At 46.5% G+C, this 24,562-nt stretch overlaps 6 protein-coding genes across 6 annotated transcripts; 2 read left to right on the forward strand and 4 right to left on the reverse strand.

Moving 5' to 3' along the window:
- Nucleotides 1-878: 878 nt before the first annotated feature.
- GGS22DRAFT_100522 (mannose-P-dolichol utilization defect 1 protein) lies at nt 879-2,316 on the reverse strand. The gene is made up of 2 exons (XM_047957670.1): nt 1,491-2,316; nt 879-1,273 (listed from the first exon to the last, which is right to left on the reverse strand). Exons 1-2 carry the CDS (start codon nt 2,094-2,096, stop codon nt 998-1,000), a joined length of 882 nt encoding a protein of 293 aa, XP_047813893.1. The 5' UTR covers nt 2,097-2,316; the 3' UTR covers nt 879-997.
- A 2,707-nt stretch (nt 2,317-5,023) lies between these two features.
- On the reverse strand, nt 5,024-6,768 carry GGS22DRAFT_182600 (guanine nucleotide exchange factor; the record flags this gene model as incomplete). Its single annotated transcript, XM_047963985.1, has 5 exons — nt 5,024-5,126; nt 5,175-6,289; nt 6,350-6,426; nt 6,484-6,558; nt 6,612-6,768. 5 exons carry the CDS (start codon nt 6,766-6,768, stop codon nt 5,024-5,026), a joined length of 1,527 nt encoding a protein of 508 aa, XP_047813894.1.
- Nucleotides 6,769-7,940: 1,172 nt separating this feature from the next.
- GGS22DRAFT_198383 (uncharacterized protein) lies at nt 7,941-13,640 on the forward strand. The gene is made up of 2 exons (XM_047966127.1): nt 7,941-11,102; nt 11,159-13,640. Exons 1-2 carry the CDS (start codon nt 8,031-8,033, stop codon nt 13,457-13,459), a joined length of 5,373 nt encoding a protein of 1,790 aa, XP_047813895.1. The 5' UTR covers nt 7,941-8,030; the 3' UTR covers nt 13,460-13,640.
- A 747-nt stretch (nt 13,641-14,387) lies between these two features.
- Nucleotides 14,388-16,442, forward strand: GGS22DRAFT_176065 (galactose mutarotase-like protein). The gene is made up of 4 exons (XM_047963357.1): nt 14,388-14,622; nt 14,881-15,156; nt 15,331-15,648; nt 15,730-16,442. Exons 2-4 carry the CDS (start codon nt 14,899-14,901, stop codon nt 16,102-16,104), a joined length of 951 nt encoding a protein of 316 aa, XP_047813896.1. The 5' UTR covers nt 14,388-14,622; nt 14,881-14,898; the 3' UTR covers nt 16,105-16,442.
- A 37-nt stretch (nt 16,443-16,479) lies between these two features.
- On the reverse strand, nt 16,480-18,345 carry GGS22DRAFT_176068 (uncharacterized protein). Its single transcript, XM_047963358.1, has one exon. The coding sequence runs from the start codon at nt 17,900-17,902 to the stop codon at nt 16,700-16,702; it is 1,203 nt and encodes a 400-aa protein (XP_047813897.1). The 5' UTR covers nt 17,903-18,345; the 3' UTR covers nt 16,480-16,699.
- A 320-nt stretch (nt 18,346-18,665) lies between these two features.
- GGS22DRAFT_176072 (calcium/proton exchanger) lies at nt 18,666-22,281 on the reverse strand. The gene is made up of 5 exons (XM_047963359.1): nt 21,080-22,281; nt 20,909-20,924; nt 20,750-20,857; nt 20,628-20,699; nt 18,666-20,561 (listed from the first exon to the last, which is right to left on the reverse strand). The coding sequence occupies exons 1-5, from the start codon at nt 21,694-21,696 to the stop codon at nt 19,065-19,067; spliced, it is 2,310 nt and encodes a 769-aa protein (XP_047813898.1). The 5' UTR covers nt 21,697-22,281; the 3' UTR covers nt 18,666-19,064.
- Nucleotides 22,282-24,562: the final 2,281 nt, after the last annotated feature.

Below are 24,562 nucleotides of genomic sequence, written 5' to 3' on the forward strand. Positions count from 1 at the left end.
GGGAAGTCTTCGATACTACGTTTCTTATCATGAGGTTTCATACTAATAAACCGCAATATTAAACTGACAGTTTTTTTAATCTGATATCCACTAGGTCGTTTCGGTCTTATTAACTTATTAATACTTGATAGTATCTCAGTCTTTGTACGTACTAGGCGTACGTATGCAAACTAGGATCGGAGTACATTCTGATCTTCTCAACTCGTTACGACCGTAATAAAAAGCAATAATGAATTATTACATCAGCATCAATCACGTCAGTTTCTATTAAACTCACGCAAGACCACCGCACAGTATAGACTCTGGAAGTCCATCACAACTTTTTTTGATCGCGACTGAGTAATGCGATTTCCAACATTTCTACACTTTTGGTCTAGACTCGACACCCTCACAAAGCCAGCAAGCACAATCGGTAAAATGCGGGCACCTATCGAGATTCGATTTTTAACATATTCTCAAAGCAAACCGCGGAATCAACGGCAGACGTGGCGATGCAGTAGTTCGGGTAGTCAACCACCTCGGACAGGTCACCGGTCTCACATCCGCCCAACACGCCAACGTGTGACTCCTAGCCTCGATCTGCAGCGGCTGTCGGGGCGGAATCCTTCTCATCTCGCCGTCAGCTCCCAATCTTCCCGTAACGGATCTATTACCCAAATGAACTCGGAAGTATGTGAGCGGAGACCTGGGAGGTTTCGCGCCTGCATATTTTGCACATCAAGATACAGATACTCCTGTCACATTGCTCATGGCGCTTAAAGCATGCAGATGCCATTACTTGAATTTTTGTCCCAGCTGATAAATCACGGTAGGCCAAGCCGGGGAAGTGTAACACCTGACATGTCAAAATATTCGATAGATAAGAGCCACATCATCATCGGGAATGGTAGAGCGAGTAAAATACCGCGGTATAACGTAAATTGTATTACAGCAGTTGGTGTCTAATAAAATGAGATCTTGCTCCACGAGGCTTCCTCAAGGCGTGGCGGGAGATTTTTTAGCCCCTGCGCCTCGTCGAGGGTCCCTTACTTTTGGGAGTGGCCGAAGACACAGCAGAGCTCTGACTCTGACTGGCAGCGACTGGAACCGGGGCGGCCTCCTTCATCTTTCCCCTAGCCTTGGCCGAAGGTGCGTTCCAATAGTATACCATCTGCGCAGCCAAGACCAAGTTCAACGCAAAGCCAGCGACGAAACCGTACAGGATCAGCTTATCATCCACCTCTTGCAGCGTCGTGAAGATTCGAGAGAGCGAGCCGGCTAGATAGTTGAAGACCTGCATGTTGCATTAGCTCAACTTGATCCTCGATAGGGTGTCGGGAGGGGGGAAGAATCAAGAATAAGAGATGGCTGGGTGGAGGATCGTCAAATATGAGATCGGCGGCGAAAACTCGGCAATCTTGCAGATATTTGCAGATATCCATCTTCCAGATAGGGAACCAGGTATCATCCATGGGTCCTATTATACATAAGTCACTTTATAAGTCACTTACCGTGAATGCGCTCAGCTGACCTGTTCCGCCCTGCTGATAGATGGCCGCGATTTGAGGTATCTTACTGGCGACGCCCAACACGCCCGCGCCAGCCTGCAAGTAGCCTAGGGTCTGCATATCGAGTATTCCACCGTTGAACAGCGTAACAACGCTCGTCGCGAGAGCCGCAACAAACAAAGCCGCCATGCTAACCCTGCCGCTATAGTTCAGAACCAGCACGGTGATGATCACATTTTGTCCCAGAATCAGAGCGGTCTCGCCGTAGGTGCTGAAGGGAAATTCGTTGCGGAAGTTATAAGCGAGGGAGATAAGGTAGGATGAGGTTTCGAGAAGATAGGACAAGAAACTGATGCCGGATGAGGATTGCGACTGTAGGAGCTTGATGATCTGAGGGACCTTAACGATAGACGACGCGCCGATGATGCCGATACCGAGGCCCTTGGAGATAGCAAATTTGAGGCATTCGGGATCGGTGGGGTCAAGTTCAAGGATCAAAGTCTTGTAGCATGTGTCTCCGATGATAGACACTCCGAGATCGCGGATGGGGGTAGGTAGAGCATTCGTAATAGGCCGCAAAGGCTGCAGAGCGTCTCGTAGGACTTCCATGACGGATGATCTTTTAGCTAGACCACGATATCCAGCTATCCAGCTATGCAGATATATTATCTATCACCTTTCCTAGGATCAGACGAGTATCAAATACCCAGGAATAAGTACATAGATAAACTAAGGCCACGTTTAGTCTTGTGCAAAGAAGGTGAGTTGGCGAGGCTGACACAAAAAAAATAGAATTCAGACCTTATGCAAGTAGAAATCCCTAGAAAATCGACCGACGCGAAAAAAGAACCCGGACACTCCCCTGGAACCACGCCAATGCCTGGGTACGTAATACTAATCTGGCAGCCTGTGACCCTGTCAGTCGGTTTTTATGTGGAGACTCTAGTCTATAATAGGTCTAGCTCACCCCCAGCAGGTCAAGGTAAAAAAGCTTGGCCACTTTCGCCAATCACCTCATAACTTTATTCAAGACAACCATACTTCACTTCTTCACTTCACAATACCTAATAGAGAGCATGTTTTGATGAACTATCTGAAGACCTACTTCCTGAAGACCGGCTTCCTAACGAACATTGAATCCTCCATCCTATACACAGCATAGTGTAAGCATCTTCCAGAGAACTGCTTAACATACAGTAGACAAGTGTAACCAGACAACAAGTAAAAAAATATCGACGTCGAGCAGGCAAACCAGTTGACCCATTGTGAACATATTCAGACGCCAAAGACCAAACCCAACCAACCTCATTGACCGTCGTTCGTCATAACCGTAATTCGTTCCTAAGGATAACATAATTGAAGTATTATGTTGCGTAATGACGGTTGCTTCTTAACTTAGGTAGATGCAATGAAGGGTTGCAGATACTTAGCAATCTTTGCCAGGTCATTCTGGAGGATTGACACCGGCTCCCAAGTACTTTGGTCTTCAGAAAGTCCAGCCCATTTGACCTTGTACTCGATCACATTGTCCATGACACGGCGACCTGTGATCGCCTCGACTTGAGGTTGCCCTGTGAGCGCTGGCGGCGGGGCTGCTTGGACCTGAGTTGCCTGGTTCTGGCTTGCAGCAGCCTTTCGCTGCCTACGACGACGAGACGGATTGCGGCTTTTCGCCTAATATATTTATTAGTATTTATTTACATCAGCTAACGGAATAGATTACTCACAGCTCCAGCCGTAATGTTACTGAGTGTGTCGGCGAATCCACGTCTGATAGAGCGTCGAATCGGACGGTAAGTACCATCCTTTGCCTGGTAAACGTCGTCCTTCTCAGAAACAAGAATCTGTGATTGAATCTCTTCATGGGATCCGAGTGCTGCCAACATCTGGGGACGGCGTTTTCGTGAAGAACGACGGGGACCTAGGATCTCTTTGTTGCAACCACTCACTGCCTGACGCACCAATCCGGTCTTGGACTCCATCGAAGCCATGTTGTCGTCGGCCCCATTCGATGCTTCGTTTTTATTTTTGTCTATGACAGGAACAGAGTCTGGGGCAATCTCCTCCTTCAAGAGCTGGTTTGCAGCCTGATTCGCCTGCGACCCGTCACTGGCAAACGACATGGTTGTGCGGGATAGCTGCTTGAGGTCAATTATCATGATCAAAACGATGAAAGAATGAGTGTGTAAAAATATGTAAGCAGTATGCGTTAAGGTAATAGGTATAGCTAACAATTGAACACGATAATTTGGAAGGTGAATGTGGTATCTCGGATTGTGATACCATTGCGTTTGATAATAGGAGCAGTAGTAATCGAACGACAATAGGGCATTGAAATATATTAAGGGATGCTCAATGAACGGCAAGTAGTTAAGTGAATTATGACGCTGAAAGGTGATAACATGTACGCGAGATGGATGAATATTTGAAAAATAAAAAAAATAAACTCATTGCATAAGCGACACAAATTAGAAAATAATGAACAAAAAAACGAAACTTACACGTTCAAGAAGGTTTGGCGATGTATTGAAATGATTGTTAGAATGGACGCTTATGATTGTGAAGATGATGTGATATTGTGTGGTGATATGGTGGACGAAGTTTGGAGAGCAGGAGAAAGGGTTCGTGAAGCGTGGTGGAAAAGAAAAGGATTGGAATTTTGCGACAGCAGTAAACGAGATTTATATGATGGGGTGCACTTTTTGACGCAGACGAAATCAGTAAAAACAGCAAAGCTAAGCTGTAGGTGTCTACGTACCTACCGTGGTGTTTTTAATGAAAAATCGCAAGTTACAATGGTACTAGTGGATTGGATGGTATATCGAACCTCGTTGTCTCCCTCAAAAGGGGGCTATGTATCCTCAGTACCTAGATACTTACATGAGTCTGAGGATGCCAGGTACATGGTAGGTGACGACTTGTTTCGGAATAGGTTGCCTGTAATAATTACAGCCGATTTTTTATTCAAATGTAGTATATATGGTACATATCTTCTTTTATGATGTTGATATTTGATATGTATCCATGGATTCTAGGTATCATACATATGTACCTACGCATACCTACTAGATACGTAACTAGTATATTCAGAGTATCGGCTTGTACTGAATACACCTACTTTTCTAGGTAGCTATTTCTTTATTTATAGCATATCATGGTACGTTGGTGTTCAGGACTTTGGCAAGCAAGGTCAATAAATGAAGCAATATAGTGAGTGATAGCTACTCGTCATGCTTAGTACATGAATGTATACGACAATGGATACATATCGTCGAAGAGCAATCGTTCTAATTTTTGCTTCAAACTGCTACGCGAAGCCACCATGCCATTACCAATCCCTAGAATCGTAATGCAATTGTCGTTTACACACGTACTTGACATGACCATAGTATCATATACACATCCCCAGTCGCATATGCCCATCCCAGCTTACCCGGGTATCTCGCTAACAATAGCATCGCAATCCATCTCACCTAAATGAGCTACAAGAATAATTCTAGTGTCTCTGGGTACCCAGACAATCAGCGATTAGTGATTTAGTCTAATTCTTCATAATCATCAGGTAGTTCCTCAAATCGACCCTCTTGGACAGCTGTTCGAACTGGATTCTCGGCGGATATGATTCCGTTTGCTCTTAGCCTATGAGGTATTTAGTGATATCCACGCACTTGGTTGGTGTACCCTTACCTTTCAAATAGGACGAAGAGTCTCTCTGCCTCTCTTTCTCTCTCCTCTTCTGTCATTTCAGGACCTTCAGGCTGTCTCTCAGCATCTAAAAATTGGCCTGTAATAGGATTGACTGGTCTGTTGGCGCCACCTCGGGCAGTGCTGAATGCTTCCGAGGCGTTTTGGGGAATTGGAAGGTTCCTGTTGAACAAGAAGCCCGATGCAAAACCATAGCCCACATTTTCAACGAATTTTGACGCGTCTTTATCAGACATTTCAAAGAATAAGTTAGATATTGTCTCGCGAAGTTGGGGTGCCACGGGATTCGTCGAGTTCTTTAGGAGCCAAGATGGTAACGAGTCGCTTCGTCCAAGCACCTGTGACCTATCTGCCTCCGTTGGTAGAAGCCGCGATTGTATTGAATTCTTTACATCAGTTGGTGCGTGTTCGTGGATCGCGGAGATAACACCAATTAGTGGTGTAATCGACCCATCTAATTCCTCGTCTTTATATACCGGGGTTGAGCGGGCAAGCAAGTCGACTAGGCGATTTGCTAGGGCATGAGGATCATTTGGGGGATAGAGAGAACCTTGGATATCTTTGGAACCGGTTTCCAAGTTGAGGAGTGCGTTGACCAATGAGTTGACTGGCGGATCCAATGGTTTCTGAGTTGGGAAAGAACCCTTGCATAACACGGTAACGATATGAGGTATGGCAGCGGTAAAAGAAGAGATCCGGCTGTTACAATAATGAGTAATGTTGAAAAGGAGTTGGAGTGTCTGTGAGAGAGCCGCATCTTCCATAGGATCTGTTATCGAGCTCGTTGTCGCCCGGTGTTTTGCGTGTCGCTCCAGGTTCTTATTGATTCCATCTGCTAGACGATGCTTGTCGATAAGGTCTACCAACTTTGTGTTTGTCCCATACGTCAATAAGAAGATTATCCTAGAAGCTAGAAATTCATCATCCCGGTTATCACTCTTCAATTTATCACACGCCTTGGCTTCATAACCAAGGTCAACAAACACCTGTCGTGTTTCTTGCTTCAGGAGTAAGACATTGCATAGGATTCTCATGGCGTTTCTGGATGTGGTGCTGGATGGGCTATTGAATGCGTGCCGAGTGAGTGTCTCGACACCCTAAGAGGAGTAAGCTTCTAGGGCATTCATGCCTCACAAGTTTGTCGACTATCTGCTCACCTCTTTCGTAAAAATCGGACCGGCATCTTGGGGGTCTCTGCTATATACCTTAAGTTCTTCTAAGGCCGAATCCCGTTCTAAGTGTATAATGGATTAGGCCGAGTTTACCAGTTTGAGAATAGCAGCTAACTCACGATGAGGGAGCAAACTAATAGATGCCAGATCCTCAGTTAACTTTTCCATCAGACTTGTGACCTTCGCTAATTTTTCTGTGAAACGAGTAAGCATAACACTTCTTCCTAGGGAGCTCTCGTCGGCTAACCAGGCCCTGCCAGCACCGCAGTAGCTGCGGTTTGTTGAGTTGGCTGAGCCATCTGAGGACGAACCAACGATTCCTCTGACCCAGCCAGCCGGTTACGTGATATCGAGAAAATCCGCCGGAACGTTCCTGTCCGGAGTCTGGAAGACTGCTGAACCATTATGAGTAAGATATTAAGACATGTGACATACGGAACTATCTAATTGTGTTATTGTGCTATGGTGCTGTTATGAGACAATAAAGGAGAATGGAGGATTACTGAGGATAACTTGCTCAATGCTCGTGACATATCATGAACGAGCTATAAAACCTATACGGTGTTGAAAAGAGAGCATACGGATATGATACAGTTACGAAGCGGGGTCACATCCCAGATACAGATCGTGTAAGCAGGTAGCAAACCGCTTAAGAGTGGTTTTGGTGATGATTGTGGTTGTAAATTGAACAGATTGGACAGGTTTCAGAAATGGGCTGCCTTGGTAGACAGCAGATAATCATATAGTAACTTCGACAAGGTGTTTGATAATGGAGAGGTCGGACATACTAAGGGATATTTTCAACCCAGTTTCTAATATTGGTGCCCTCGAATCACTCCACACACGAAAAGACACGACAGGTCCGAGGCTAGAGGTAGTGTCACCCTATCACGGAGGATAGAGAAATGATCCTCGAGTGGGCGTGACACAGGTGAGTTTGTTAAAAGATCGGATGATGCGCTTCTTTAATGAATTGTACCAAACGTTGAATTATATACGACCTCAGCGATTTGCTACAAAATAGATATAAGAATTTAAGCTCCAATTAATCTAGTAGGTACCTCAAGTAGTACATATGACGCAGCAGGGATACCGAAAATCCAACAAACTTTTTACCGTTCAAGCTGTCATCTGAATCGGGTATAGACCTATACTTAGGTACTTCGGTATGAATGTACATTGTACATGTGTAAAAAGGTACATACATGTACGTACTCATTAAAATATGACATGTCATGGAGCACAGACCATGCTTTTTAAGGTTTCGTCAATGACCAGCCAGCCATACGAGGTTGGAAGGCGTCGGTGGTGCGGGGGTAACCCAAGTAAGCTTAAAGTGGATGTCCGAACTTATCGCGTCAATCTGGTGGGTACGCGAAAAAGCTCATCGCGTCGCGTTTTTCCGTTTTACTCTTTTTTTAATACTGACCTTAATTAGGGGCCGATGTCTTAGTTAGACGTCGTCACATCTGGATTATCTGGCAGAGAGCACCTATTCGATCTTTTTGATTTATCGTCCTTTCTCCCCTTCTTTCTTTCATCCGTTCATTCAGTTTTCGTAGTTTACAGTTTGCAATTGAGATTAATTAATGGTTGCTCTCTCGTATAATACGATATCCGGGTTTCTGGATAATTCTTGTGGTAGGTGTTGTGGGTTGAAGCAGCTATGGTATCGCAAGTAGCATCGGTTCCAAGAAGTTTGGAATCTTTGCCCACGAGACCGCCAACACCACCGCGAGAGAAGAAACAAGACGTCCCTTCATCATCAAAGCAGATCCTCTCAAGTCAACCTATAGATACTCGACTAAACCTTCATACACCCCCGAACTACACTTCAGATATCGCCGATCCTTCAAACGTCAGCTCCCGAAGATCGAGGAAGAAGGTCGGATTTTTGTCACAAGCCGAGTATCGCGAGGCTCCAACCTATGCTGGCAAGGAAAATGTTCGAAAGCAAGCTACACCCGCATCCGCTCTCTCATCGGTGAATTCCGTTAAACCCGTCAAATCCATCCTCAAGCAAACCTCAAGCCCCATACTGCGTAACTCTCTAGAACTTCTAGCTTCCGGCGACGAGGGGATCGGGCAAATTAACATCGTCACCATGTTAGATTCCACCATTAAACAGTTAGCCGGCGCGGATCGGGATTCCAAGATCGATGCGTATACAATGTTGGCGCGAGCGTTGAAAGCGTCGAATAACTTGCCCGATCGAATCGCACTTCACGACAAGATGAGCCTGTTTATGCAATTTATTCAACGAGATGTCACCACAAAGGACTCGAGCGGGACGATCGATTCGTCCATGGTGAACCACGCCCTCACACTTCTCTGCACCTTTTTTCATTTCCCCGCCATCGCATCGACCTTATCATCCGACTTCGGCATATTTATCATCGATCATTGTATCAAATCTTTCGACGACCCTTTAATACCTAAGGACGTAATTAGACATCTGATGCAAGTTGTGGCCTGCCAGGATTTTTCTGGGAAGGTTATGACGGCGGATCGTGTCGGTCGACTCATAACTACTCTCCATAAGATCGAAGAGCATATCAAGGGCAAAAGCATTATCATGTCTCGCATATTGATATATCGAAGATTAGTCAAGCAAGCAAAATCTCAAATGGCTACACATTCAGATTGGCTTTTAGATCTGTTCACCGACATGCTTAGTAGCTTGAAAGAGATCCGTCTCTCTGCCATCGCACTAGGTCTAGAGGCTAGTTTCGCAGTTGGGAAAGAAAAGCAACTATCCAGAAGAGTAATGGAAATACTTCAATTACAGGTCGAGGAGACACGGTATATTGAGTATTACATGGAAAGATTGATGAGTATGACGAAAGATAAAACTGAATCCGCCTCTGTCCCTCAAGTCTGGAGCGTCATCATCCTTCTCCTTCGATGTCCAGTTGACCGATGGGAATTTTTCACTCCGTTTCTCGAGATCATTCAACGTTGTTTCAATAGCGGAGACTATCACACCAAGCTTGAGGCCAACTATGCATGGAACCGCCTGGTATACTGCCTACATTTCAACGAGTCTTCATTTTCGAAGACTATCGGAACCATCTGCCAACCTTTCCTCAGTCAGTTGCGAAGGAAAGGTGGAAACAAGCAAGCAGATGAAATACGGAAAGTAGTCGTGGCTGGTGTTTGCAATCTCTACTACTATGCATTCGGGCCAAACTCAAGCGCTACGCGGATCGAAAGTTACTGGAATATATGCGTTCAGCCTTTAATATTACAGCTAACTCCTCTCAAAGTGGACGGCAAGTCCGTAGACAAGACTGCTCCTATACCCCCGGAGAACCTAACTCAATCCATTTTAATGTTGACCAGCTTATTCAATTCCTCAACAGCTCGATTATGGAAAGAAGATCGAGTTGCCGAGAATACACTGATTAGGCCTGACGAATTACCCGCGTTGGATCCAAAGTGGGTCAGACGAAACGCGAAAAGAGTATTTGATATCGTAGAACCCATCCTAAAGAGTACATTTCTGGAACTTGCCAACCCAGAATCACCTTCTTGCCGACTCTGGCGAGCCCTTGTCGGCGCCGTGGCGACTGCCGCATCCAAGGAGGTGAAGGTATCCTCCGAAACGGCCACCTTCATGGCACAGTCTTTCAATACTTTGGTTTCGATATGGTCTAATGGACTTGGGCAACCGGATGTCGAGCCCGACTCCCAGCAAAAATTCCTAGACGCAACACAAACATACATTTCGACGATGGCCGAATCACTAGGCGTATTGCCTTTCACTGAGAAGCTGCTCTCGTTACAGAATTCACAAAACGAGAAGTCGTTCAAGCTCGTTGCTACACCTTCAAATCGCTCGGGGAAAAGCCAAGGCCTTGTCCGAACTCCTCTTCACCATTTGTTTTCCATGCTCTCCACGCTACCTCCCGGGGTCCCAGATAATGATGGATTATTGAACCTAATCAGGGTTGTTTTCGACCCCTTCATACTCTCCCGACCATCTTCCAATGGAAAAGTTGACTTGGCACGGGAGTTGATGCAGACATTACCGGGAGATGTCTCTTGTTCCTATGGGTCATGGGTCTTCATATCCGACATTCTCTCTCTATCTCTAGAAAGCAGCCAATCCAGTTACCAGACCAATACTTCCAGCAGCCAACCAACGACGATCGGTCACGAATATCGTGAGATCGTCAAACATCTCGAAAGGGGTATTAAATCAACACCCAATTTACCTTGGGAACAGTGGCATTCTCTTTTTCAACTATTGGTTACTCGAGTTACGTATGAAGCAGGCGAGGCTGGATGTGCTATCATGATAGTGGAACCATTTGCTAAGAGCCTTTGGGAGTTCACTTCATCATGCGAAGATGCCATGCCATATAACCTATTCAAAACTAGTATCGAGTTGGTAGCCGCCGCAAGGCAACCCCGTGACCGACAGGCACTCGATGCCGCCCGACGGCGTCTCTGGGGAACATCGATTGCTGGGTCGCGATCTGCTTCTTTCGACCCCTTTGACAATTTTTACCGTCTCACGAACCACCTACTAAGGATCGCATATCTTCACTTCGTGCAATACGATGAAAATGAGATTATAGCACCTTTACTCACAGAAATTACTAGCTTTCTAGCTCGATGTAATCCCTCACTCGTCTTGAAATCGCTGCTCCAGCTGCAAGACGGAATTAGCTTTTGGGTTCAAGACGCGGATACCAAGTATAGCAGTAGGCAGTCCTCAAAAGTGTCTGAAGCTGTAAGTGCCAAATTCATCTTTGAATTATTTTACAATCTCGTCTAACAATTTAATAGGTCAAGGCTTTGTGGAGTCGAATCTGCGGCTTGCTTTCAGATAGAGATTCGTCTGACAACTTGCAACTTGACGCTATCGAGGAGCTGCTATGTGCCGCCTTTCTAAGTAAACACAAGGATATCGTAAACGCCGTTTCAGCTGTATGGAATCATACTTTTGAACACGCTGAAGAGATACAGTATCCGGAGAAGCTTAAGGAGGTACTCGTTTCCATTCATTCCTGTGTTGATATTGTGCTTCCCGGCTTGGATCTTTCATTGTATGGATCCGCTGGACCAGAAATATCCTTCGTCGAATCCCAGGATGATTTGGAGGTGTCGAATCCACCCCTAGACAATGCAAGCCTCCATCAAACACCTACAACGGATCGACCGTCTTCGAGGCGATCTGCCACACCTGAGCCTGTGCGGCTTTCGCTATCTAGTGAACGCCGGCCCGACATCACTCCGAATACCTCTCGGCCAAGATCGGTTCGACAGGGCACTACTCCTAGACCGCGTCATGATGATTCTCAGATTCAATTTGCCCCGATCGAATCGTCCTCGCCTAGCCAAGACGTAGCAGAGTCTCAAATGTTAACAGATCGTCAAAAAGAAGTCCGTGAGCGGCAACGAGAAAATGCTGCAATGTTCCCTCATATCCGATCTAGCGCAGAGAAACGAAAGTCGCCTCATCCTACAGCTCAACACCAGGAGAAGAAAGATCTTCAAAGTACAAGGGCCGCCACACCTGAGCGCAGTCGCGAACTTGAAGATTACGTGTCTTCGACACCGACTCCACGACGTGGTCAAGCTCCCATCATTGATGACCACGAGATGGTTGATGACGTCCCATCTTCGCCACCTGAACCACGCCGAAACCTACTCGAGGAGATGAGGCCACAGTCTAAGAGTAGCGCCATGTTCCTAGAATTCCCGGTATCATCCTCGCCTGTGCCCGGATCCCCAGTGCCAAAACAACAACCGATATTTTTCAGCGAATCTCATGTAGAGCAAGAAGATATGGAAATTGATCAAGGTGATATGGGAACATCAGACCATGATGAGGAGGAAACACCGAGGGCCAAACCTAAATCAGAACTTGATTCTGGAGGTGTACAATATAGCGCCCAAGACCAACCCGATACCCAAGCGCTGACGCCGCGAACGACTCGTTCGATGGGTAAGGCACTAGGATCATCACTCCGATCTGAACGCGAGGTATTTGTGGACGCTCTTAGCAGTCAAGTTCCTAGAACACCTCGTACGCTTCGTAGCAATGCGGCGGCAAAGAAACAGATCGAGGAAAACACCATGTCGTCGTCTCAACCTAAAGATCGCTCTTTCGAACTTAGTGATGGAGAAGAGCGAAGCTTTGCTCGTCTAGTTGTCGAGCTTGATTCTAGGAAATCTGGTTCTCAATCCAAGACCAGCAAAGAGTCACCGGAGAAACAACGAAGGGCAGATAAGTCGGATGTGGAATCCTTTACAGTTGATTTAGGATCAAGAAAAACAAGAAGCCAATCCAAGAAGGATGGAGATTTCCAATCACCTGTTGCTCCAACCTCATCTGCAGAGATAGAAACCCCACGCTCATCGAGTAAAAGATCGAAGAGGAAGAGGAAGCGACAGGCGGAGAAAGGTCACGAACCAAACAGCAGCCACAAGAAGCGGAAACATCGTAAGAATGCTGAAGCTAATGCGGAGGTCGAGACCAAAGTGGAAGCAGAAGCAAACACAGAATCAGTGTATAACAGCCATATCTCCGAAGACGATACTACAGTTGCAAATAAGATTACTGTGGCAGTGGACGGAGGCATGGAATTAGACACAGATATGTCTTTCAGTGAGGTACAAGAACCCATAGCTACAGGACCAGTCCAGCAAGACCAGCCAGACTCGTCACCTGTGAGCTTCGACGACAGTCTCATAGAACGAGAATCTGAACGTGAGTCTGATACGGAAGCGGTCAATCTACAGATCATTACCGAAGCATCTCAACAATCAGAATTTGGGCCTACTCCCGCCGAAATGATGGATGAAGATATGCAAATCGTCAACGCAGACGCGGAGGTTGTGGATCAGGCAGAAGACGCTAAGGAAATAACAGACACAGTCCAGAGGGTGATCGAAGAGCCACGTCACGTTGAGGAACCAATAATTCAGAAATCCCAGGCAGAAATAATCATGGATGCTCTAAAGGGTAGCCTCGAGGGTCTTCGTACGGCAAGGTTGACCCGAGATGAGGTCAACAAGATCGAGGATATGTTCTTCGATATCAAAAAGGAACTATATCAGGCAGAGAGCCGAGGCCGACACTAGGTTGTATGACGGGGAGGTATATATAAAAATGACTGGAAGGGAATGACAACTAATTCCTACCTGTTGGACTGGACCGGTTTATGACGGGCATTGGCGTGGAGTTTAAGGCGCGAAGTAGACGACCGGTCTACATGAATCGAATTCATTTACACTACTTCTATACTTATTCTATTACTTGTCGACTAGGATCCTATGTGATATGCTTGCTATACGTGCTACCTACTTACGGGAGTTGATTTATAGATACTGCTGATTCCACTGCTAACTCCGCAAGATACTACCATGTTACCGACATTCTATGACTTGCCAACGTCATTGCCCAGCTAGATCGTCGTCTAAAGCCAAATATTTCAAGGCTCCTTGATCGTCTTGATCACCACGGCCAACACACCCTCCTGACCAAAAAAAAGACGCTTCACCGTAAACCTCTTACGTACCACATCTAAAATGACGCAGAAAATCAGAGGCGACAAAATGACTCAGGCTGCCACGGCATATTCCTCCGCTAAATACTGCCTATCAAGTTGAAAGTCAATTGATAAAATGTCAGGTGATATCACATGAAACTGCCTATATAGTAACAGGTATAGCAACAGGTATAACAACGGGTAATAGCACCAGGTAACACTTGAGATGAGGTAAGCCCAAATAACAACGCACCGGACGCACCTGAAATAAAGAATAGTCGGAAAATATTCCTTCTATTGGGCGTGCTCCGATTAGGTGCCGACTTCCCATAGGTAGGTGCTGCGGTAGTGCGGGTAGGAAGGGACTGTAGGGGACTGGAGGGGAGAAGATAGACGTTTCAGGTTATGCGGTGCTACTACAAAGTATACGAATGTATCGTTATACTCCACCACATGTGCACCTTCTTTCTAACGGATCTGTAAGCTAAGTACCTTATTTGGTGGCTCCTCTCGGTTGAAGCTGAAGATCGACCGAACCTCAAACCTCTTGACTTTTCGATCTCCACCAATTTTTCTTTCGTTTCCGGATTCCAAACAAATTTCCTCTATAGTTGTTCAGTTTGATCATTCTCCGTTTCTTCGACAGTTAATACATACCTACGTAGCAGCTACCTGAAACTTCGGCTTAACAAACAACTAAGGGCTCCTGCCTCGATTATCGGTTAGCATCTTTAATAGTAGGAAGTTATAGGGCAGGTGCGATTACCCCACCAACAAAACCCAGGAGTACGGAATATTTACTTTATCATTTATCACTCGTACCCCGCCATAGCATTCACCTTACGATACTACCACCTTCCTTGTCTATTTATACTTCTTGACATCACCATCTTCTATTGAACCTCTAACTAAACTGTATCCTACCATCTACTATTTCAGAAATTACCCACACATTTATTTAGTCGTCAATTTAAACCGTCCTAGTTTAACGTCCCGAACTTACCAAGTGACTAGAGCAATCGACTAGCGACGATGGTTGACAGACGAAACAGACCGACGGCGCTGGCCACCACCCCGGGTCTTCCTCCTCAGCCTCAGGTTAACTTCTCTCATGAGAATTCGCGCGTAACGGCTGTGTTGCCCGCCGGCGAGAGTGTCGAAGTCTTACTCTACGGCGCGACCGTCATCAGCTGGAAGAACCGATTCGGAATCGAGAAGCTCTGGCTATCGGACGCCGCCAAGCTTGACGGATCCAAAGCCGTGCGAGGTGGTATTCCTTTGGTGTTTCCCGTAAGCTACCCCTCCTCCCTTTCTTTGTCCGTATAATTTGATGCATCTCCATTGGCGAATTATATGTTATGTGGAGTCATTCCAAGTATGGTAGCTGCAATAGCGACAGCGAAAGTGAAAGTGAAAGTGAAAACAAAAGTGAACCGTTTGCTAATAATATCAACCGATTCGTAGGTATTCGGTACAGCTCCGGACCATGCCGCGACCTCGAAATTACCGCAGCACGGCTTTGCGCGCAACTCGCGATGGGAGTTCCTAGGCAAGTCGAGCTCCGAGTCGGCCAGCCCTTCCGACATCTCCGTCAAGCTAGACTTCGGCCTCTCTTCCGCGACCCTCGACGACCAGGTTAAGAGCCTGTGGCCTTACACCTTCTCTATCATCTACAGCGTCACATTGACTCCGGAAAACCTGAGCACGAGTATCGTCGTTACTAATGACGGTAACCAGCCCATCGAGTTCCAGACTCTGATGCACACTTATCTACGAGTCGAGGTAAATATATCTCATATTCTAGTTTTTGGCGTATAACCTAAATTTCGAAGGAATCTAGCTAACGTTTACTTCGCCGAATAGGATATCTCCAAGATCCAGGTCACGGGTCTTGAGGAATCAGACTACGTCGACAAGGTGGATGCCGCTAAGGAGAAGAAACAGTCTGGCGCTGTAACCATCGCAGGCGAGGTAGACCGAGTTTACTCTCCGGCTAAAGGACCCTCGAGTCCAGTAGTCGTCACGGAGGATGGTGAAACCGTTTTCAGCATCGTCAGAGACAACCTTAAGGATGTTGTGGTCTGGAACCCGTGGACGGACAAGGCTGCAGGAATGGGCGATTTCGAGCCTAAGGACGGCTTCAAGAACATGATCTGTATCGAAGCCGGTTCTGTTAAGGGCTGGATCACCCTTGACCCTAGCGATGCATTCGAGGGTGCTCAGACAATTTCCGATTGACTTCTCAGAGACAATGATGTCTCTAACGGAGCTACAAGGATGGCGGGCAGGTTATGATTGAACGAACGTTGATAAGTTACGCAGTTGCTGGGGATAAAGGACACGGCAATGTCTTTGAAGATATGGGAGTCCTATAGCGTGGGAGAAATTCTGATTAGATCTCCTTACTTGCTATCTTCTTTCCTACTAGAGGGAGGGGAATCATGATACGTACCGAATCAGTTACAGAGATATCCATCCGTTCCTTTACTTTTCTTGGACTTATTTCCCTGTAGTCTGACTTGTCCGTGAAGGAAGCAGAACTATCAAGAACTATCACTGATTGACCTGAAGTGACCATTACTATTCTGTAAAATATCGTACAATACCTGAAGCGTGTACAGGTCGATTACATATTCCATAAATTCTGCAAGTGTAATCCAGGCAAAAGAGCAAACATTGCTAATATCAAATTTACACCAAGCCTCTAGGTATATACATCGCTACCTACGCTTAATAACAACCTCCCTCCTTAACGCTCGTACCCCTAGCCACCATAAACCCATCGCTAACCCTCATCCCCCAAACCAGCAACCACACAAGCCAAAGGCATAAATCAACCCTCATACCCCCTCCACAACCACAACGCCGGCAAAAACACAATCTCAAACCCCACCTTCTCAAAACACCCCACCGAAGCACACAAGTCATGATAACCCTCCAGCCCCGTAACAGGTAAATCCTGCTCCCGATCCGTCTCCTCATGTAAATCCCACCTCCCCCTCTCGACCCCGTCCCTCGTCATGAAAACCTGCGTCCTGATCCCTCCTTCTTCCCTAGCCCCAAACTCCATCCCTATCCCAATAGTCTCCCCTTTCCGAAACGGACCCGTGAAATCTTTCCCGCCCCATCGATCGTTGATGTATTTGTGTCCATCATCGCCATGCACAGCCACGCTGCCGCGATGCCATCCGGGGAGTCGGAAGGCCGGGTACGGCGGCGCGGAAAACCCGAGCGCGAGGCCGATTTCGGGGTTTCGGGAGGTGTCGTGTAGGATGCGCACTTCGTAGTATATAATCTTCGTCCGCCCTGTGGTTAGCGGACTGTGCGCGCTGGCTTGGTATAAGGGCGGCCAGGTCGCTAGACATGAGTCTGGGATCCCGCGCGTGCTTTGGCCGCGCCAGACTCCGGGTTCGGGTTGCGTTAGGGTGCCCCCTTTCGCGAGGTAGGAGGGGGGTGCGTAGACGGTTATGTTGCCGCTTGACACGGCGGCTGTGGTGGCGCTTGTGTTGGCGTTTAGAGGTGCGGGGTGGTAGAGCGGGTGCTCCCGACACCAGGATTCGCCTGCTTCGCATTCGTCTTTAGATGCGTTATTTGAGGGCGAGCGGTCGTATCCGGCGAAGAAATCGGGCGGTGGGGGTAGTAGTGCCGTGTCCGGAACCGCTGTCTCCCAGTCGTGCTGTGGTTTTGATGACTGTCCGTGAGATGGTGGCGGGCCGGGTGGCGGGGCGTACTCCTCGTCTTGGGATCCAGCATTGGGACCCTGGTTGAAGAACGGGTTATTCTTGATGTCTGATGGCGGTGGGCCTGCTGGAGGCTGGTAGGACTGGGAATGGGAAGGAGGAGGTCCTGGCGGTGGGGCATAGTAGGTAGATTGAGACTGTGACTGAGATTGGGATGGGTAAGACGGCGGCGGGCCGGGCGGAGGCGCGTATTCTTGCGGCATGCTGGCTTTTGGCTTTGTGATGCTTGATGATGGTCGAATTGGAGCGGGTTTGGGAGCGGTATCGTCGGCGTTATCTTTGTGTCCGAAACACATTATAGTGTTTCAAGACCGTTGATATTATAGTATAGGTAAGTATAGTTACCTTTTATTAGGTAGGTACCTGCCTAGCTAGACTAAGTGGATTTTAGATAGAGCGTTTAGGTGAGGGTTAATAGTTTAGAAGTTGACGTTTGTAGCTATTGCCGCGACCTTTGGCTTTTATGTAGGCCGATGTACTATGTGTAGGTATGTGAGACCTTGAATCAAGCTGACTGAGGCCAAGGGTAAGCCAAACGGGCAGTACAGCGAGCTGATTTGTTGCGTTACGCAAGTTCAAATGAAGTATTTGCTTGTTCAGGCTGTGCTACTGACAAATCCATATGCCCCGTGTTTGCTATTAGCTTCAGATAGAATGGCAAAGGTGACAGAGAACAAAGAGTAAGCGTCAAGTTGAATTGGAGTGAATTGAAGTTATTTGTCATGAACTTAATTCTCTACCTAAGCCTCAATCGAATCGATCTAAAATAGGTAATCTTGGAACCCTTATGAGAGTCTCTAGCTAAGACCCGCGTGGCTGGAAACCCCAACCCCACTCAAACTTAACTCTAACACATGAACTACTGCAACCCATTAATAGGAACCTACCGTATGTAGGAAGGCCAACGGTACCTGTGACGTAATTGAGAGGCAGGTACAATTTAGAAAAACTTGGATGAATATTACATGAATAAGGGGTTGCGAGTACTATCTTGATACATGGAAGCATGGAACTACAGAATCACATTGTTTATTCAAGGTCAGGATTAAATCCAAAGTATGTCGAAAGGAATGTCAATTTACTCAAACGACTCAAATAGAATCGGAGTCTTTATCAACGCGCTATTTGTTACCACAATCCCGATCAGAGCGGCCAAGTTGGCTGGCTCAGCTAGTCTCCTGCAAATCTTCAAATGCTCACTCAAATTCCAAATTAATCAATCGTTAAAAGTCGACCCGAAAGGACGAGCGACCTTCGTCAGAGAATCGTAAAATCATGTACCTCCCCTATAATACGAAATTCCATGTACCATGTCACCCATCTGCGTGAAACCCCCAATACCCTGAATACCAAAGCAGTGATAAATGGTAGACATATCTCATGCTCATGTCGAATATCATGGTATCTCGTTGCTAAATAAATAGGGCGTTTTGTTGCGATGGGGCGATGGAACTCCTCTTACGCACCCAGAGAGCTGGCAGCATCACCTTCAGGATAGAAGAATGCAACAACTGCAATGATGACATAAGTAGCGCAGAGCAGCGCGCCCTCGAGATAGTTGCTTCGTCCATCCAAGATCAGGAAGTTGATTATAAACGCTGATACGAATAGACACACGGTCTCGAAGAGGGTGAAGTACAATGTCATAGGCTGACCAATAATCCAGCCAATGATAACCACGAGTGGTGTCAGGAATAGAGCGATTTGGATCGATGAACCAATAGCCACACCGATTGCCAGATCCATCTTGTTCTTCATCGCAACCGAAACGGCTGTCACGTGTTCTGCGGCGTTACCGACGATGGGAAGGATAATCAACCCGATAAATGTTTCTTTGAGAGCACTGTTCGATACCACGTCGTCGATAGCATCCACCATGAATTCGGCACACAAAGCGACAAGCGCTGTGGAGATGAGTAACATGATGATAGCCGCGCCACGTGACAGGTCGTCTCCGTGCTCCTCGCCCTCTTTACCGGTACCGCCGGTTAGAATCGACACTGGAACTTGGGAGGGCATCATGGCTCCTGGGGGTCGATACTGGTACTGATTAAGTCTCTCCGGAAGGGAATTTGTTCTACGTATTCCGTATCTGACGCGTGGTACGGGACCAGGCGGAACAGAAGGCGTAGCTCCCATCTCAGAACCTTGGGTGAAAACAGGAGGCGCTAGGCTCTTAGCCACAGGTCGAAGGGACAGGACACGAAGGTTGTTGAAAGGACGCTTAGTACCAGTCGGTGTAACTTCGTATGCCCCCTCGACATTAGCAACCGCATCTGCGAAATCCACACGGCGAGGCTCTCCAGTATTTGTGATAGGATTGTGTGTGTCGTCTGGTCCAGGGGCAGCAATATTCTCTGGTTGAGCGGCCTCTTCGTCAACAGGGAGAGACGTCTTTCTACTACGCTTATGTTTGCGTTTAGAACGCTTATGCTTACGGCGCGGTTTGGCATCATCATCTTCTTCGAGAGCCTCGTCACTACCTCTAGAACCTAATCGAGGGAGTAAGCCAGGGCCGTGTTCAGAGTTACTAGATCTAGACCCTTCGTGGGTGGGGCTAGCGTTGTTAGTTCCAAGAGACGAAGTTCGTGTACGAGGCACATCGGTGTCGATAGATGCAACGCTAGACTTTCTACGGCGATGTCCACGACGGATAACACGTTTGACCCGCTTTGACATTGTTTCTCTCGAGTGATTCGAGTTATCAGAGTCCGAATCCGAAGAGGAGCTCGAGTCAGAATCAGACGATTCGAGCCATGCGGCAGCAGGTCCAGGAGTCGCTTCTTCATCAATGATGTGTTGAGGAGTCGATTCATACATGTATGCATGAGACTTCAGCTGGAACCCAAGATAGATGACATAAACCAAAAGGAGAATGACGCTGACGCCATGACTAATCTTGAGAGACTCGCTGTCTGCTTCGGCCTTGTCCTTGAACGATGCATGAAATGCAGTCTGGCAAATTTGTTAAGCACAATTCATAGATTGAAGGAGAGAAAAAAAAAACTCGAGAAAACTAACCGGCAACATAAGACTAATCACGCTTAGACTGAGCAGGCAAGCACTCATCTGAGTGACGGTGCTGTTGTAGATCTAGAACATGTCAATTTTCGTACAATGGGCAATGTGGCCATTCGACTGACCTGTTCGCGAAATCGTAGACCACCAAAAAAGAAGGCCATGCCCAGAATAAGGAGCAAGTTTGCAAGGATAGATCCTAGCAATGAGGCCTGAACAATACGAATTTCACCCTAGATATAATTAGCGACGTGATTGACGAGACGGCGAGTATGTATATTTACCTTGACCAATGCAATGCTGTAGAAATGAATATTACGTTAGTGATGATACATTCGGTGGAGTGTCGACACCAAGTCGTGAAATGACGACATAAATGTCATGGCGGTTCAACTTACATGCTATCAAATTGTTAGTAAAATCCAACACCATAATTTCAAGGATATCCAACTTACAAAATAATTAATTCGACGGCATTGCCAAACGTCACGTTAAGCAATGCGCCGATTGTGTCGCCCATCTTGCGAGCTACGGATTCAGTGGCATGACTGAGGAGAGCCGCAAGAGGAATAATGGCAACAGCGTTAACGCCGAATGTAGCTCCGGCATTTCTATTCGGAATGTTTGCGATGGCAATTCCGATCGGAACGCAGACCAAGAATACGTTGATCCAGCTATGGAGAAGGACCTTTTTAAATTCAAGGCAAGTTTCGATGAAAATGTTTGGTTTTTTCTTGCTACTATTCTCGTCTATGACAGGCCCCGTCCCCTCCATTTCAGATGCCGGCGAACTTGACTTACCGGCATCTTCGTTATTCGGTCCGGCATGGTGAAGTTTGTGGTCTGCGGAGCCGTTAGGGAGGTCCTGGTGGTGACCGGCGAGGTTGCCGGCGCTAGCATCTTGACCCTTTTCCGAGTGGTGCTGGGAATTGGGTGCGGTTGGGTTAGTTAAGGGTAGAACAGGAGTACTGTTGGACGCGGTGGACCGTGTTGAGCCTCCATACGCGTGACCTCGTGCCCAAGAGCGTATGCGATCTATGTGAGAGGCCTTATCAGTCGAGCTTTCCTTCATCGATGTATGCGGCTTTGGCAGATTCGACGCCAAGGTCGTGGGTTGTTCTGTAAGGAGAACGGGAAGATGGGGGGAACGTGTTGAGGATGTAATGCGAGAGCGAGAGAAGCCTAGACTAAATAGGCGTAGAACAAGTTGGAAAATTGGGGCGGGACGGTGGCGTGGGGAGTGCTCTGATTGGGAAAGATCAAGGCGTAATCTGAATTATCAGGGGTAGCCCAAGTGGTGTCCTCGGATTGGTTCCCAGGTCAAAGGCTTGTAAGCCAGTCATCAACCTTTTCCAGCAGAGGCGACGTAAGTTTGGTAGACCGGCTTGGCAACTGGTCACTGGACCCCTGGGGATTGATAACGTGTATGCTAAACTGTGTAGTGTACTAGCTTTGTCGCCTTGCTTTTTGGGATGGCGTTGATCCACATATGAGGCTTGACTTCCAAGACGTAATCAAATAATAATAATAATAAAGAATCAAGTAGTTTTTTTTTTTTCTTATTCCGTTTCTTTGTTCTAACTTCGATGACTGGTATGATTAAAGAGAAGAGGGGATGAAGAGGGGATATACTGCAACTCCCGAACTTTACGGTAACAATGATTATAAGCTCCGCATATGAGCTTGAGCTTGAAGTATGGGAACGATATCGACCGCCTCCAAGATATGTTTCCCAAAAGACTAAAAGCCGGCAGAAGATCACCCCCACTCAGAAGTTTGCCGGAATTAACGTAGCGTTGAATGTATATGTTGGGGTGTGTGGATGGATGGATCCATCGTGCGTATGAATGTATGTACCTAGTAGGTACCTAGATACGCGGAATAGCACCACCGCGCCGTGACTTCATTCGAAGCGGCGATAACAATACGTGTCCGAAGGGAGCGGAGAGTGTAAGGAATATAATGTAGAGGACCGGAGTCTAGAGAAATGATAGGACAAAAGAAAATAAAATTTAAGAAAAGTAAGAACTTACGCATTCTGTCTTCCACGATCAACCCCCGAAGAGAGAGTATCGTCTAACTGTAAGACGAATACTCCCTCTTATAAGCTAATCAGGCTTTGTGTCTCCAACACCCCCCACAAGCTCTATTACTGTCTTCTCTGCTTCTATCGTTTTCTCGTCAGCGGTTGTGTAACGCGTCCCCCGTGCTTTCTGTCCAGTGATATCAGCGAAGTTGTTTCGCAGCTTTAGATTTTACCTCCGACCCGTTTGTTGCGACTGCTGCTAGACTGCTACGCTGCTACGGGAGACGGCTAAACGGCTTGTAGACCAAACAAACCAAGCTTAGAGATGTGGGGTTCTCAGGTATGTAGGCTGGCAGCTGGCAGGGGAACACCGCCTCACTTCTCTAAAAGGCACAAGGTGAAGATTGGACTTACAGTTTACACACTGTGTGCCACGCTTAACTCCAACGAGCGTACGTAGGGCTGATGAGCCACCTATGTAGCGTTCGACGGTTCTTCTTTAAATTGTACTAAGAGCTGGAGACTCGACTGTCGAGGCTCTAGATTCTATGTAGAAGAGACAATATGTATTGTCCTAATGTGGGGTCCGGAGTCGGAATTTCTCAAACGGTAATTCCTAGACAAGTTTACTGTTAAATCGATAGGTAAGTCAGGAAGGAAGAAGAGATTGTAGGAAAAAATGATGTCTAAACGTTTGTGAGATGGATAGAGATGTGGCTGTGCTGTATAATAAAAGGAGAAGAATTCCAACTTGGAGGTTTAGCGTTGTTTAGCGTGGCATTCCAGAGCTGATACTTACAACCAGGTACTTCCTTGCAAAGTTAAACGTTAAATAATGTACGAGTCATAATGTGACTGTTTCTAACCTGTCGAATTGCGAAGCAACTGCCAAGGTTTTTGCTCCTGCCTTAGAGCCCACGTGTGATAGTGCACATATATGACCAATGACGTAGTTTCTAGATGTTTGTACTACTTATAATGTTCGTAGCTTCGTCTTATTTACTCGAGATGAAATCTTCGGGTTTCCATATGACGACAACTACACATTTCAGCATGTATATTTCTTTTTATTCTAGGTTACCAACATCAATCAATAAGAATATCAGGTTTACTAACACTACCACGGTATCAATAGTCGTCATTGTATGACTCCTTTAGAGCCGAGTTATCATCCTTACATTGTTAGACCCGATTCCGAAATTAACGAATGTGGCCCAATTCTTCTTGACGTGGCTTTATGGACAGACATAAACACCATCGATGACTTGAAGTCAGATTAAGGTCATTGAAACTTGGATTCGGATCTCCGCGATTTATGTCTTGCCGCCGAGGGATCGGCTCGGGTTTAACACATAAGGATCGGTCTCGGTTAATTCAGCAAGAGGCTTCACAATAGCTGAAATTATTATCTTGCCTGAAATAAGATCCTTGAACCTAGTTTGCGAATGCGAATCAGCGGAGTGCTTTCGTTTATCTAAACAGCGTGGCAGTATGTTGTGCCACCTTTCAAGGGACGATCCTCTCACATTCACGAAATTACAGGCTACAGGCTAAATATGTCCACCCCGACTTCATCTGTCAGGTCTAGTAAGAAATGATTGTTAAACTTATACTTTTCTCGATTTCCAAGAAATACCAGTTGGCAATGGAAAAGCGTCGTGGGTGGAATTCGAAGTATGGAAACTTGTTTAAGAGCATCATTGAACAAGTAAATACCTAAGTATTTCTACACTACAGTGAGAAGAAAGACTCGTAGGGTTTCTAACGAAACAACGTAAAGCATTGTCATGGTAATTGTAATTGTAATGGTAATGGATATTAAAGACTTCGAATTCGCCCATGAATACAACTTACCTATCTAGGTATTTATCTCGGGAAAGTCAAAGCTGAATCATGATCATTACCTAGGTAA

Source organism: Annulohypoxylon maeteangense (assembly GCF_022496945.1).
Source record: "Annulohypoxylon maeteangense strain CBS 123835 unplaced genomic scaffold GGS22scaffold_32, whole genome shotgun sequence".
NCBI lineage: Eukaryota > Fungi > Ascomycota > Sordariomycetes > Xylariales > Hypoxylaceae > Annulohypoxylon > Annulohypoxylon maeteangense.